Source organism: Pleurodeles waltl, chromosome 10 (genome assembly GCF_031143425.1).
Source record: "Pleurodeles waltl isolate 20211129_DDA chromosome 10, aPleWal1.hap1.20221129, whole genome shotgun sequence".
Taxonomy (NCBI): Eukaryota; Metazoa; Chordata; class Amphibia; order Caudata; family Salamandridae; genus Pleurodeles; species Pleurodeles waltl.
The window spans coordinates 571,810,537-571,826,383 of NC_090449.1; the positions used below are offsets into that span (position 1 = coordinate 571,810,537).

General features: G+C 53.0%; 1 protein-coding gene across 2 annotated transcripts in view; it reads right to left on the reverse strand.

Moving 5' to 3' along the window:
• The window catches only part of CCDC13 (coiled-coil domain containing 13), a 527,643-nt gene that overhangs the window by 169,700 nt on the left and 342,096 nt on the right, over positions 1 to 15,847 (reverse strand). For both annotated transcript variants that reach the window (XM_069211020.1, XM_069211021.1), the window contains exon 10: positions 2,104 to 2,310. In XM_069211020.1, coding sequence (XP_069067121.1) covers positions 2,104 to 2,310 — 207 coding nt within the window. The remainder of the gene's footprint in view (positions 1 to 2,103; positions 2,311 to 15,847) is intronic.

Sequence of the window (15,847 nt, forward strand, 5' to 3'; positions counted from 1 at the left end):
ATTTCTGATATTTTCTACAGAGCCTTATATCCATGTAATAGCACTCTGAGACAGACTAGATAGACAGAACGACACACAATCCAGCATAACTCACACAGACAAATACATTGCAGCTCTTCAAACCTCCACTACACTGACACTCTTTGATGCCCAAAGCTCACTTTATAGCTTGATACTTCCTGTAATTGTGCAAGTGTAAAGTACTAACACAGCTCCACCATGACTAGTTGATTGGCTGTCTGTATTTATATAGTACCCCCTACAGGATCAGACACTGGGAACTGGCCAGAAAATCAATAAATCAAATAGAAAAGTATTACTGCTTTTCTTGCGATGGGTAGTGGGAGACAGAGTCAAGTATTCAAAGGGAGTGAGGTGGACACCTGCATGGAAAGTGTGTGATTAAATTTGGGCACTATAAAAATGGCTTTATCCTTGCTACAGAGACCCCTGAATGACATGAAAATAGGTATTCCAGGAGACAGGAAAGAGGTGCAATGTGTTTAAACCATTTAAATGTTTCATCTTTGTTTCCTAGAGTTTTTTCTATTGACTTCTGGTGGAGGACCTTATCTGGTTCAAGATAGCTGAACTAGATAGGATCCACCACCAGAGGCCAATATAAAGGACTCTAGGAAACAATGAAAGATGAAAAAACATCCACAGGTGAATTAGTTAGGGACATAAACATGAAGAGTTTGAATCTGCATCCTATGAAAGCAGCCAGCACAACAAAAAAGAACAAACTTGATTAAGGGAGAGTATAACCATGCTTGTTCTGTGTCATGCTTCAGTGTACCTCAAACCTGAGTGGCAACAGATGAACACATGTTCCGTTTCCAGGACTACTTAAATACAGCTTTTTCGGCTGAGAGGGTCTCTGTTGACAACAACAACTATGCCAATAACTGTAAACTGTAAAGTTGCAAGATTAGTGGCTCTCAAACACATATAGCAGGGTATGGCAAATGAGAAGACAAAGTAGTGGTAAGTGGTGGATGGAGACATTAGAACTGGACAATAGTGGTGGTGTTAGTGCCTTGGAAACACTGTCCTGAAAGGTCCCTCTTTCCTGTTGCAGATCATGTTAGATGTGCCTGTGCAATTCAAACATAGAAGGTACTCAATTGAACTGGGTAGAAGGCATTTCACCAGGGCTCCTCTTGTCACAACTTGAAGATGGCACTTCCATAGCTGCAGGGTACGCTCACATAGATTAACTCAGCTCTCCTGTTCATGATCATGCTTGCTGAGGTCATATTTGAATTGAGGGTGTACATGCAAATGCACTTCAGACCCTTTCCACTATCAGCTAAATGCCAGATCCTGAAATGGAAAAACACCTAGAAAACATACCAGCAATATGTTGGTCTAAGTCTGCCGCCATGTATGAAGGGGCACAGGGAAGGCTTTCAGTGACTCACTATCATGTTGGGTGGTCAGAGAGCACCTCATTGCCAGTCAGGACATGGATAACAAATTCCACTACCCCTCAGGCAGTGATTCTGACACTTGAGTGTGGGGGGCAGCATACTCTTTAGCAGAAATGGCTGGGCAAACAGGAAAGCACCCTTCACAATCCCTTTTCACCGCTGACAAAATAATTGTCAACACAGGTGAAAATAATGTAAAGAGGATCCTCTACTACTATGATGGTGAAATCTTGTTTGTGGTGGTACTGTCACACAACACTTTTTCAAAAATTCTTTACTAAAGACATCAATTCTGATTTATGCCTCTGTGATTATTGGAGATATCCTTAACAATGTTGATTCTTATTTGGACAAAGGGGTAGTAAACTACAATAATAATATGGATATTCTGTTATGTGCAGTTTATGCTTTCTGTTTGCCGTATGACAGTCTCATTTATAAAAGCTGCACAAGCCATGCAGAAGAGCTCTAAATACCTCTTTAACAACCTGCAGCATTATGATTATCTAATAAAGTTCAGGTATTAAAAATAATGGCTACTGTATTTGGGTGATTGTTTCTATCAGTAAGGGTTAAAGCTTGGTGGAAAAAACCATGAAGGTATGCAACATTCTAGGGGAGGCAGAGAGGGGCATGTCTTAAAAGTTTAAGTCTGTTTTCAGGCACTTACTTTCACTGTCAGCTGTTTAATCTCCTCCTCCAGGTCCTTCACCTTGGCCTCTTTCTCAGTCACCATTTGCTTGAGCTGCCCTATGAGAGAGCTTTGCTTTTGAGCTTCATTGTGTAACTGAAATCCTAGTGAATGCTGAGATTCTTTATTCTTCTGGTCCTGCTGGCTGAGGCGGCCTAATAGTTCTTGCATATGCTTCTGCTGGCTCTGCCGGTTTAAATGTACATTTACAAATGTTAGATATTAGCACAGACGAAAATGTAAATTATATTAACTACTGAGATTCAATCAACAAACCTATTTCAGCACTAAAGATTGAAGTATGCAATATCGGCAGGTGGAAATTCCGTTGTCTATCGTAACAGGATAAGCAGCCATTGCCACCTGGGTTTTCCTCTTGTGAGCAGTGCTCAGTTTTAAAAAACGCACATTCTTCATATAAATTTCATACAATGTCAGACTCTGTAAGGGTTTTCTGAAATATTAAAGTACTTTTATAGTGAACCAACTAAGTTTCATCCTCATCAGGAATTCAGTTGGTATGCATTCCCAAAGAGAATTTTGACACATTCTGGCAAAAAGTACCAAAGAGGAATGTCTAAAAAGCTGAAACAGGCAGTTAAGCAAATGCAATCTCACATGGCTTTCAACTACTATGGCATCTATTAACACTTTAACATTACACTTCCTTTAATAATCCACCTTACCCAACAGTGATGTCATCAATGAGTCATGTTAAATGACATCACTGATGACAAGTCACATGTCATGAGTGATGTAATATGTGGGATCATGAGCAGTGCTTGGTGGGGTGCAAGTTACAGTTGGCTCTGTAAACTAGAACTAGTGAACTTCAGTAGTTTTATTTTGTAAAAGTTTTTTGTTTTCTATTTCCACAGTAAATGATAACGTCAGTGTAACCTTTATATTGACAAAATAGTGGCAATTCCCCTGCAGATGCTGCACAAGTATATTAAATATTTTTGTTTTCATTTTCTTCAGTGCTGTGATACTCCTGCAGTACCGTGAGCATCACCTCCACTGTATCACTGTAAAATGGAAGCTCCAGCCAGTGAAGCTTCCACGGTCCAGAAGTACAATGCCTGTGAGACTACTGTGGTAACTTTCAGGAGGGCTGACATGGATCATGCGGGAGAACCACACTATCTCACTGGATGGCCACGTGGGATGCCGCAGGAGGACAGAGTACCCGTGTCCTGTAATGGCAGCTGCAATATATTTCTTCAAGCTGCAGCCAGCCAATCAGATTGTTCGGTCCCACAGGACCGAAAAGGCTAACGGGCAAAAACGCTCTCTCAGTCAATCAGAAACCCATATTAACTAAATTTAGAATTTAGGGTACAGTGACACTATCGTGTGACTCAAGCTGGATATACCTATTTTTAACCCCTTCAGGACTACGGGGGCATTCTGACCCTGGCGGTCGGTGATAAAGCGGCGGCCAACCCGCCAACAGGCAGGCGGTCAAAAAAATGGAATTCTGACCCTGGTGGGAACCGCCAACACAGCCCGCCACTTTAACACTCCGACCGCCACGGCGGGACAGACAAACAGCGCGGCGGTCACCGCCAACAGGCAGACGGCAGACAATGTACTGCCCACCCTATCACAACTCACCAATCCGCCACCTTTTCCGGGGCGGGAGCCCCGCCGATAAAAACACGGCAGAAACAGACTACGAACGGGAAAACGCTCACCTATACACACTGCACGAGGAAGGAGGACAGCATGGAACCCGAATTAAACATCCTACCAGCTATTGTCTACCTGCTCATCTACCAGGAGTACGAACGCCGGCGCAGACGACAACAGTGAGTACTGCACCTACGACACAGGCGAGGGGGGAGGAGGAAAGCTTACGCGCACACACATGCACCATACACCCAACCCCCCACCACAAATACCAACACCCCAATGCCGAGCAACAAGTCAGAGTGACACCCCCCAAACCCACCGGAATAATGCAAAGACACAATTAAAATGATCTATAAAATATATGTAGAAATAGCTCCATTAAAGGTATGGGAAATATGCCATAAAAAAAGATACAAAAATAAGGAATGAACAGAGTCAACAATATATACATAGGCAATAAGTCCTGCACATACCCTCAAAGTTCCATAGTCCGTGGGCCAATGTGCACAAACACATGGGCAAAGCCCACACAGGAGACCAGATCCCATTGGAGAGAACACTGCTGGGGCATCAGATGACAAAACTACAGGCACCTCAGGGGGAAGGGAAGGGGGGGCACCTCAGCCACATGAGTCCTTGACGCCAGATTCACGAGGGGCCTCCATGCCCACTGTTCCATCCTGGGGAGTGCAAAGCCAGTCACTCGAGTCTCTACAGTGGGTGGCTTGCCCACTGTTCCATCCTGGGGAGTGCAAAGCCACAGTCTCTCGAGTCTCTACAGTGGGTGGCTTGCCCACTGTTACATCCTGGGAAGTGCAAAGCCACAGTCCATCAGATGGATTACCGACTCCACTGTTAATGGAGGAGGCATGGTGCCCAGAGTGCTTCCTGAAGCCCTGCTCGACACAGAACCAGCACTGTCAATGGGCTAGCGGTACTTGAGATGAAGGCCCCAGCGGAGCGGTGCTTGAGATGAAGGCCCCAGCGGAGCGGTGCAGAGACGGCGGGACCCAGCGGAGCGGTGCTTGAGATGAAGGGCCCAGCGCAGCGGTGCAGAGACGGCGGGACCCAGCGGAGCAGTGCTTGAGATGAAGGGCCCAGCGGAGCAGTGCAGAGACGGCGGGACCCAGCGGAGCGGTGCTTGAGATGAAGGCCCCAGCGGAGCGGTGCAGAGACGGCGGGACCCAGCGGAGCGGTGCCTGAGATGAAGGCCCCAGCGGAGCGGTGCAGAGACGGCGGGATCCAGCGGAGCGGTGCTTGAGATGAAGGCCCCAGCGGAGCGGTGCTTGAAATGAAGGGCCCAGCGGAGCGGTGCAGAGACGGCGGGACCCAGCGGAGCGGTGCTTGAGATGAAGGCCCCAGCGGAGCGGTGCTTGAAATGAAGGGCCCAGCGGAGCGGTGCAGAGACGGCGGGACCCAGCGGAGCGGTGCGTGAGATGAAGGGCCCAGCGGAGCGGTGCAGAGACGGCGGGACCCAGCGGAGCGGTGCTTGAGATGAAGGCCCCAGCGGAGCGGGGCTTGAAATGAAGGGCCCAGCAGAGCGGTGCAGAGACGGCGGGACCCAGCAGAGCGGTGCTTGAGATGAAGGGCCCAGCGGAGCGGTGCTTGAGATGAAGGGCCCAGCGGAGCGGTGCAGAGACGGCGGGACCCAGCGGAGCGGTGCTTGAGATGAAGGCCCCAGCGGAGCGGTGCAGAGACGGCGGGACCCAGCGGAGCGGTGCTTGAGATGAAGGCCCCAGCGTAGCGGTGCTTGAGATGAAGGGCCCAGCGGAGCGGTGCAGAGACGGCAGGACCCAGCGGAGCGGTGCTTGAGATGAAGGGCTCAGCGGAGCGGTGCAGAGACGGCGGGACGGAGCGGTGCTTGAGATGAAGGCCCCAGCGGAGCGGTGCTTGAAATGAAGGGCCCAGCGGAGCGGTGCAGAGATTGCGGGACGCAGTGGAGCGGTGCTTGAGATGAAAGGCCCAGCGGAGCGGTGCAGAGACGGCGGGACCCAGCGGAGCGGTGCTTGAGATGAAGGGCCCAGCGGAGCGGTGCTTGAGATGAAGGGCCCAGCGGAGCGGTGCAGAGACGGCGGGACCCAGCGGAGCGGTGCTTGAGATGAAGGGCCCATCGGAGCGGTGCAGAGACGGCGGGACCCAGCGGAGCGGTGATTGAGATGAAGGGCCCAGCGGAGCGGTGCAGAGACGGCGGGACCCAGCGGAGCGGTGCTTGAGATGAAGGGCCCAGCGTAGCGGTGCAGAGACGGCGGGACCCAGCGGAGCGGTGCTTGAGATGAAGGCCCCAGCGGAGCGGGGCAGAGACGGCGGGACCCAGCGGAGCGGTGCTTGAGATGAAGGCCCCAGCGGAGCGGTGCTTGAGATGAAGGCCCCAGCGGAGCGGTGCAGAGCCGGCGGGCCCCTGTTCAGCGGTTCTTGTCCCGGCGGGCCCCTGTTCAGCGGTTCTTGTCCCGGCGGGCCCCTGTTCAGCGGTGCTCCTCCCGGCGGGCCCCTGTTCAGCGGTGCTCCTCCCGGCGGGCCCCTGTTCAGCGGTGCTCCTCCCGGCGGGCCCCTGTTCAGCGGTGCTCCTCCCGGCGGGCCCCTGTTCAGCGGTTCTTGTCCCGGCGGGCCCCTGTTCAGCGGTTCAGCGGTTCTTGTCCTGGCGGGCCCCTGTTCAGCGGTTCTTGTCCCGGCGGGCCCCTGTTCAGCAGTTCTTGTCCCGACGGGCCCCTGTTCAGCGGTTCTTGTTCCGGCGGGCCCCTGTTCAGCGGTGCTCCTCCCGGCGGGCCCCTGTTCAGCGGTTCTTGTTCCGGCGGGCCCCTGTTCAGCGGTTCTTGTTCCGGCGGGCCCCTGTTCAGCGGTTCTTGTTCCGGCGGGCCCCTGTTCAGCGGTTCTTGTTCCGGCGGGCCCCTGTTCAGCGGTTCTTGTTCCGGCGGGCCCCTGTTCAGCGGTTCTTGTTCCGGCGGGCCCCTGTTCAGCAGTTCTTGTTCCGGCGGGCCCCTGTTCAGCGGTTCTTGTTCCGGCGGGCCCCTGTTCAGCGGTTCTTGTCCCGGCAGGCCCCTGTGTAGCGGTTCTTGTCCCGGCGGGCCCCTGTTCAGCGGTTCTTGTCCCGGCGGGCCCCTGTTCAGCGGTTCTTGTCCCGGCGGGCCCCTGTTCAGCGGTTCTTGTCCCGGCGGGCCCCTGTTCAGCGGTTCTTGTTCCGGCGGGCCCCTGTTCAGCGGTTCTTGTTCCGGCGAGCCCCTGTTCAGCGGTGCTCCTCCCGGCGGGCCCCTGTTCAGCGGTGCTTGTCCTGTGTGTCTAGGGAGCCAGACCTGGCCAAGACATCCCGCTCATTCACCATCCGAACTTGCCGTCGCGGCGCCCTCCTGTGATGGAGTCCTGGGCCCGTGGGTGTCGTCCGACACACCCGGAATGGGGCTGGTGAGGGCACTCCTGGGCAGCTCGCCTCCTGACTGACTTCTCCACCCTGCTGCCCTTGCCCTCCTTCGCAGAAGCTCTGTGGCCCTTGCCTCCCTTGGATGATGTGGCAGGTGACGGGGCAAGGCTACTGTCCTTGGTGGCAGCCGTCTCACTCTTGTCGCGCCGGGCCTTCTTCTTTTTTGTCCTCTTCCCAGGGGGTGGGGCTGGCTGTCCCCTTGCTGCTGGCCGATGCTCCTGCCCGAGGAACTGGTGGACTCCAATAGCCCTGCACTTTGGTTACAGTAGATGCAGGGCTGGTGGTGGCCGAGGTGCTTTTTTTACTCTTACCAGATGGAGGGGGTGGGTCAGTGATTGGAACGAGCTCAAGATTGGAAAGGAAAAGGACTTGGGAAGGACAGGGACGGGTAGGTGTAGTGGGTTTGGGAGTGGACGAAGAGGATGTGGTTGTAGGAGAGTCAAGGTTGCTGTCTGTGGGTGCAGGTGCCTGTGACGGAGGCTGTCGTGAGGTGGATGGCTGTTGGGTGGGTGGCTGCCTGCGTTTGTGTGCTTTGGAAGAAGGGGTGACAGACACACTGGGAAAGGACACAGGGGACGTGTAAATAGCAGTGGGGGTGGTGACTGCACGTGTGTGGACTGTAATGGAGGGTGTGCTGGTGATGGAAGTACTGGCTGATGGTGGTGTGCATGCAGGTGTGAGTGGAGACGTCACAGGGAGGGAGGAGGGAGATGAGGAGGTAGGGGACACAGAGGTGGTAGTGACTGTTGGAATGTCTGCATCTGGATGTTGCTTAGGTGAATGCTTGTGTGATCTGTGGTGCTTATGTCTGGATGAGCTGCCCTTGGGTGTTGAGGTGTGTGCAGGCTGGTCTGATGGTGTGGATGGGATAGGCAGAGGAACAGGAGACTGGGACTGGGTGGAGGGAGTCAGAAGAGGGAGGCTGGAGACAGGGACAATGGCTGCCGTCAGTGCTGAGGCCAGAGCGTTGAACGATCGCTGATGGGCAGCCTGACCCGAATGAATGCCCTCCAGGTATGCATTGCTCCGATGCACCTCCCTTTCTACACCCTGGATGGCATTCAAAAGGGTAGACTGCCCAACAATGAGTGTCCTGAGGAGGTCAATGACCTACTCACTGAGGGCAGCAGGGGTAACTGGGGCAGGGCCTGAGGTGCCTGGGGCGAAGGAGATGCCCGCCTTCCTGGGCGAGCGGGCACGGAGCGAAGGCTGAGGGGCTGCGGGGAGGGTGGGGCTGGTGCGCTGGGTGGCGGCTATACCTGTTGTGGCGGTGGGCACGGATGTTGCCGCCACCGCTACGGAGCTCCCTTCCGAGGACGTGTCGGTGTCACTGACGTCTCCACGGGTCCCCGTTGTGGAGCTCCCCTCGCCCTCCGTCTCACTGGTGTACTCGGAGTCTGTTGTATGGCCCTCCGGGGCCATGTGAGATGCAGCTCCCTCGTGCGCCGATGCCATTTCTCCTCCGCCTGATGATGCTAATGCACACATGAACAGGAAGACAAAGAAAATGGGGGGGGAGAAATGAAGACAGGTTGAGTGCATGCATTGCCAACACCGCTGTCGGAGAGGACAGGCACAGAAGCCCCCTGAATTAGGCCGCACAATCGGGGTACACTACTCAGTTATTGTGACTAGGCCTACAGGTTTCTGGACGACAAATGCACACATGGGTGAGGCCGGACCATGGACAGCTGTACTTGGCACCCTACAGAGGTGGGGGGCGGGGGGACAGGGCCGTGTCTAACGGAGGGGCCTAGCCTACAGAATGCGCCCTGGCCTGGAGATAGCCACAGCCCTCCTCCCCCACCCAGACACCTTCACTGCGCGCAAAGATAGTAGAATGTGCTGATACTCACCCCCTTGTGTCTGCTGTGATGTCCTCACGCGCCAATCCAAATCGGGGTAGGCCACCGCCAGGATCCGGGACATCAGGGGGGTCAATTGGCGGCTGGCACCCCTCCTACGTTGGGAGGCCATCCCCAGCAGAGACTCGGCGGTCTTTCGGGTCCCGCGGCGGATGTCCTCCCACCTCTTTCGGCAGTGGGTGCCCCGTCTGTTGTGGACCCGCAGGGCCTGGACGTCCTTGGCGATGGCACGCCAAATGTCGATCTTCTGATGGGCGCTGACCTATGTGACATGTACAGGGTGGTAAAGGATATCGCATCAGTTTTCTGCCTGGTCAATGTGAGTGGCCCCCCCCCCCAACCTTGCCATGTGGCACATGCTCTCATCTTTCATGCGTTGCACTCCTCATTCGCTCCCCTCCCCACCATCTTTCATACACCCCACTCAACACAGGCATAGCCCATTCTACGTGCACCGTGTGTACTAACCTGTTGGTCTGGAGGACCGTAGAGTAGCGCATACTGTGGGAGGACCCCATCAACAAGTTTCTCCAATTCTTCGGAAGTGAAGGCAGGGGCCCTTTCCCCAGTCGCAGCAGCCATTGTATCTCCCAGACCGAGGTCACAGCAGCACTTGCAGTATAGGTCCTCTCCTGTGGATGATCAGGTCTCGAGTGATTAAGCTGATAGAAAATGGCGGTCACGCCCGCGGCGGTGCGTACCGCGGCGGTGCGTGCCGCGACCGCCGGCGCACATCGTCATTGGCTCCTGAGACCCATAGGGTTCAATGTTAACCAATGCTGCTTTGCGCCGCGGTCTTCGACCGCCTACCGCCACGGTGTGCCACGCCAGCGCAGTGACCTCACATCCCACTGTCACACTTCACAGGTCAGGCAGCCGCCATTTCAAGGGCCCACATGGCATGATTTCTACTGCGTCACACAGGCCTAGGCCTTGCATTGCCACTCATACAAGCCTTTCAATGCCTGGCGATTCGTGTACTGTGCAAGCTGTGTGTACGAACCTGTGGGTTGCTTGACTCTGTGCTCCATGTTGTCCTTCCTAGGCACCGTCCGCTGGGACTTGCGAGGAGAAGGATGAATCCTCCCGTGTACCGACCGCTGGTGGACCTGTCGACAAAGGAAGAACGACATATCATACTTACATACCGGCTTGACAGAGCAACTTTACATGAACTGTGTGCCCAGCTGGAGCCAGACCTGATGTCCCCCATCCGCCAACCCACAGGGATTCCCCTTCTGGTGCAGGTTCTGTCAGTACTGCATTTTTTGGCAAGTGGGTCTTTTCAGACAACAGTGGCCATATCATCTGGGATGTCTCAGCCTATGTTTTCTAAGGTTTTGTCCAGAGTGTTGTCTGCCCTGATGAAATACATGCGGAGCTACATTATTTTCCCTGAGGTGGGCGAATTGGCTACAGTGAAGGGTGATTTCTATGCCCTTGGACACATCCCCAACATCATTGGTGCCATTGATGGAACCCATGTGGCTTTGGTTCCCCCCAAAGAAAGTGAGCAGGTGTACAGAAACAGAAAAAGTTATCATTTGATGAATGTCCAGGTGGTCTGTTTGGCTGACCAGTACATCTCCCAAGTAAATGCCAAGTTCCCTGGGTCAGTGCATGACGCGTATGTCATGCGAAATAGCAGCATCCCTTATGTGATGGAACAGCTACAGAGACACCGTGTGTGGCTAATTGGGGACTCTGGTTACCCCAACCTGTCGTGGCTACTGACCCCAGTGAGGAATCCCCGGACCAGGGCAGAGGAACGGTACAATGAGGCCCATAGGTGCACTAGGAGGATCATAGAAAGGACCTTCGGGGTCCTGAATGCCAGGTTTAGGTGCCTGCATATGACAGGGAGATCCCTAATGTACTCACCTAAGAAGGTGTGCCATATCATCGTGGCCTGCTGTATGCTTCACAATCTTGCTTTGCGACGCCAGGTGCCTTTTCTGCAGGAGGATGGTCCAGATGCTGGTGTTGTAGCAGCTGTGGAGCCTGTGGAGAGTGAGGAGGAGGAAGACGACGGGGACGACACGGACAACAGGGATACAGTCATACAACAATATTTTCAGTAGCACACAGGTAAGAATCCCCCACGCCATTTTACATTTACTTACAGCCTCATGGGTCTCCACTGTCTGTGTTTCCCCCCAGTTCCTGTTGACTGATTTGTGACTTTCCCTTCCCTTTGCAGAGCTGTGTGACCCACTGCCTGACTTCAGCTTTGTTTGCCCATGGACTAAAGCTTATTGAAATTGGTATGTTGTCATCACAAAGTAACTGGACATAATTGCACTGTTATGTGTAATACAGTTGTAAAGAATACAAGCAGACTCCTGTTATTTTTAGTGCAATAAGTGATTTATTTTAAGTGCTACATATAGGTTCATGATTGTGAAACGGTGATGGGTGGGGGTGGAGTAATGTCCATGGCAGAGTCCAGTTCTCAGTCGCACAGGTGCATTGTCCATATGCCTGGGGAAGGATGGAGCAGGGGCAGTTCAAGTTTGGACAGAGTGACAATGTGGGACAGTGGGATGACATCAGGGGGTATCTTTGGCTGGCGGGGGTCTTGCAATCCTACTCTGTCTTCTTGTGAGATCTCAGGTTCCGCTTGCGGGGTGGTTCTTCTCCTGCAGGAGGTGGGGTTCTGGTGGCCTGTCGTTGTGTGGGGGCCTCCTGTCCACTAGCGCCGGCGGAGGTGGTAGGCTGTTCCTGGCCTGGGCTAGTGACAGGGGCCCTTTGGGGTGCCACATGGTCCCGCAATGTGGTGACGGTCTGGGTAAGGGCCACGACGATGGTCCCCATTGCGGAACCGATGTTCCTCAGTTCCTCCCTGAACCCCATGTACCGTTCCTCCTGCAGTTCCTGGATCTCCTGAAACCGGGCCAGTACCGTCGCCATCGTCTCCTGGGAGCGGTGGTATGCTCCCATGATGGAGGAGAGGGCCTCTTGGAGAGTCGGTTCCCCGGGCCTGTCCCCCCCCGTCGCACAGCAGCCCTCCCAGTTCCCCTGTGTCCCTGGGCCTCTGTCCCCTGGACGGTGTGCCCACTACCACTGCCCCCAGGTCCCTGTTGTTGTTGGGGTGGTGGGTCAACCTGGGTGCCCTGTAGTGGTGGACACACAGCTGATTGACGTGTCCTGGAGACAGAGGCATGGGCCCGCTGGGTGGGAGCTGTGGTGGTGTTCCCAGAGGGGGTTGGGTCTGGTGTAGCCTGTGCCTGTCTGTGGGGAACCGACTGTCCAGAGGTCCCCGATGGGCCGGGCTGGTCATCTGGCTTCAGGGAGACAGAGCTGCTGTCATCGCTGGGGGCCACTTCTGGGGGTGGGATGGACATCTCTGTACCCTCTGTGGCGGTGTGGCGGTGTGGTGGCGTTCGGGTCCTGCAGGGGTATAAAGGTATGGTTATGGCTTCTGTGTGTGGCATTTCGTGTGATGGGTGGGTGTTCGTGTACCCAAGTGCAGGCATTTCCTTGTGGGGGCTTTTGTGAGGGTGGCTTGTGGGGGTGATGTGTGTGTGCAGTGGGCATGCTTTGGTGATGGTTGTCCATGCTTTGTGGTCGCATGCAAAGCATGGTGTTGGGATGGTTGGGTTGTGATGGTGAGCCATTTGTAAGGAGTTGGTGTGATGGGGGTGGGGGTGAGGGTATGATTTGGCATGCAGGTGGGGTGGGAAGCAGTAGTGAAGATTTGACTTACCAGAGTCCATTCCTCCGTCTACTCCTGCGAGGCCCTCAGGATGCAGGATGTGCAAGACTTCCTCCTCCCATGCGGTAAATTCGGAGGGAGTAGGGGGGGTCCGCCGCCAGTCTTCTGCACCGCAATGTTGTGCCTTGATACCATGGAACGCACCTTCCCCCGTAGGTCGTTCCATCTCTTCCTGATGTCCTCCCGATTGCGTGGATGCTGTCCCACCGCGTTAACCCTGTCCACTATCCTTTGCCATAGCTCCATCTTCCTGGCAATTGTGGTGTGCTGCACCTGTGCCCCTAAGAGCTGGGGCTCTACACAGACTATTTCCTCCACCATGACCCTGAGTTCGGCGTCACTGAACCTGGGGTGTCTTTGGGGTGCCATGGGGTGGTGTGGTTGAGGTGTGGGGTGGCGTTTGTGGTGATGAGTGTGGTGCGTGGTGTTTGGTGCGTGGATTCTGTGTGGGTGATGGTGTTGTGGGATTGTCTAATCTGTGCTCTCTCTAGCCTTCGTCAAGAATTTCGGGTCGTAGGGGCTTGTGGGTGATGTGGGTGTGTGTTTTATATTGTGTTGGGTGTGTGGGAGTGGTGTTAGTATGTGTATCAGGTGTTTGTATTTCAAACTGACCAATGAGGCCGAGTTTTCTATGTGTGTGTGTATTTTGACCGCGGCGGTGTGTACCGCCAATGGAATACCACGTTTGAAAGACCGCCGCGTGGATTTGTGGCTCGGAATGGTATGGGCGTATTTCTGTTGGCGTGACGGTGGAGGTTTGGTCATCGCCATATTTTCGCTGACCTTTGGTGTGGCGGACTTTTGTGGATGTCGGGTTTTTGGCGGTTTGCCAGTTGCGGGTCAGAATGACCGTGTCGGTTTACCGCGGCCGCGGCGGTGTTATGGCGGTCTTCTGACCGGCGGTAAGCGCCTTTTACCGCCGAGGTCAGAATGACCCCCTACCTCTTTAAAGGCAAATTAATCAAAAAATAGCTGAACTGATTTACATCAAATAATGAAAAGCATGCTTTCTGAGTACATATCCAACTTTCTGCCAAATTTAGTGTAATTCCGTATAGCCATTTTTTTTGCATTGCTTTCCTGTATTTCTGATAGAATGGACTTGGGAAAGCAATATTTTGGTACCCCACCTTTTTAACTGCTCTCGCTTGAGAGATCACCCGGACACTTTCCTGGAAGTTGCTGAGGTGGATGAACTCTTTAAATGCTCTTCTTATGGGGGAGAGGGAGAGAGCGAGAGGGAGAGAGAGAGAGAGAGAGAGAGAGAGAGAAAGAGAAAGAGAGAGAGTGTGTGTGGATATGTTTAGTGAAATAACTAAAGGTTGAGGGAACTTCATATTTTAGGTGAAAATGTCAGTTAAAATATACCATTTTAAAACAGCAAAACCACCTAAATTCACCAGTTAGTTATCTCAAGTAACTATAACTCGTGTCCTAAAGTAACTATAACTTGTGGCGTGCCGTGCACAGTGTTGCTATCAATGATGTAATTTCAGATGTTGCAGTGATGTTATCAATGATGTCATAGAACATGCCAAGAGTAGTGTAATATGAGTGGTAACTAGCTTTTCTTTGTGTATTGGTGAAGCAGATCCGCACGTCCTCCTAGGATTTGCAGCACAGATAAAATCTGTTTTTGGCCCCCTGGGGTGGGGAGCTTGGGGGACAGGTTATTCCATCTGCCCCCTCTATGGTTTTTATACTTGTAGGATATGGAATGAGTCCCCGAATCCTGAAATGGCTGCTGCCATATCTTTGCTGATGTGGCAGCCAAACAGGTAATTTTCTTTTGATTTGTCAGATCTGAGAATTCTCTGCAGCGTGAACTATACAGTTTTATGGCAAGGCTTGTAGGCCAAAATTATGCACTACTCCTTTATTGCCCTCATACACAGCAGCAACAAAGAACTGTGAATTAGAATAAAACATCCTTAAACCTCTAGAACTCTTAAGAGCAAGCATAATATCCTAGAACACACAGCCATCTTCCTTCTTCTGTTGCTGTTCATACACATATAAGTACTACCTTAGTTACTCCTGGGGTGTATGAGAATATGGGGGTCATTCTGACCCCGGCGGTCTCAGACCGCCGGGGACAGGGTCGGCGGGAGCACCGCCGACAGACCGGCGGTGCCCCGCAGGGCATTCTGACCGCAGCGGTTCGGCCGCGGTCAGACAAGGAAAACCGGCGGTCTCCCGCCGGTTTTCCGCTGCCCTACAGAATACTCCATGGCTGCGGAGCGTGCTCCGCAGCCATGGGGATTCTGACACCCCCTCCCGCCATCCTGTGAACAGGATGGCGGTAGGGGGTGCCGCGGGGCCCCCATAAGAGGGCCCCACAAAGTATTTCAGAGTCTGCTATGCAGACACTGAAATACGCGACGGGTGCCACTGCACCCGTCGCACCTTCCCACTACGCCGGCTCGATTCTGAGCCGGCGTCCTCGTGGGAAGGTTGATTTGCCCTGGGCTGGCGGGCGGCCTTTTGGTGGCCGCCCGCCAGCCCAGGGCAAATCAACCTTCTTTCGACCGCGGAGCGGTATTTTGGTGGGGGAACTTCGGCGGGCGGCCTCCGCCGCCCTCCAATGTTAGAATCACCCCCTATATGTCTACAACTATAAAATGAATATTATGAGGGATAAGCTTTGAGAAACAGGTTAGAATTCTGATGAAAGGTTTTGAAAATGTGGTTTGTTAAGAATGATTGATACAAAAATGGCTTAGTTGCTTTCTAACATCGCAGCGCTATTTCAGTTACTATTTTCAAAAACGATAGACGACTTTACATAGTGGTTGTTAAGTTGTTCAAGGGAAGCTATTATTAGGTTAATATGCGAAGGTGAAATAATTTGGTAGAAATAAGCATTTTATACTCTGTTGTTTACAAGGACGTTTTGGTTTTGAAGTCATGAGGTTTATAGTAAAAATATCGTGTTGATTCACATATGAGAACAGTTTGCTTGAATATATAAAATCAATTGAGAGAAATGATCATTTTAGCGTTTCCGACTGCTGTGGCCGTTCATATTTTCAAATATAATTCTTAACGGTGAATAGAGCGCATGAGAGGGTGCGAGGACAAAGCACGATCATTAGG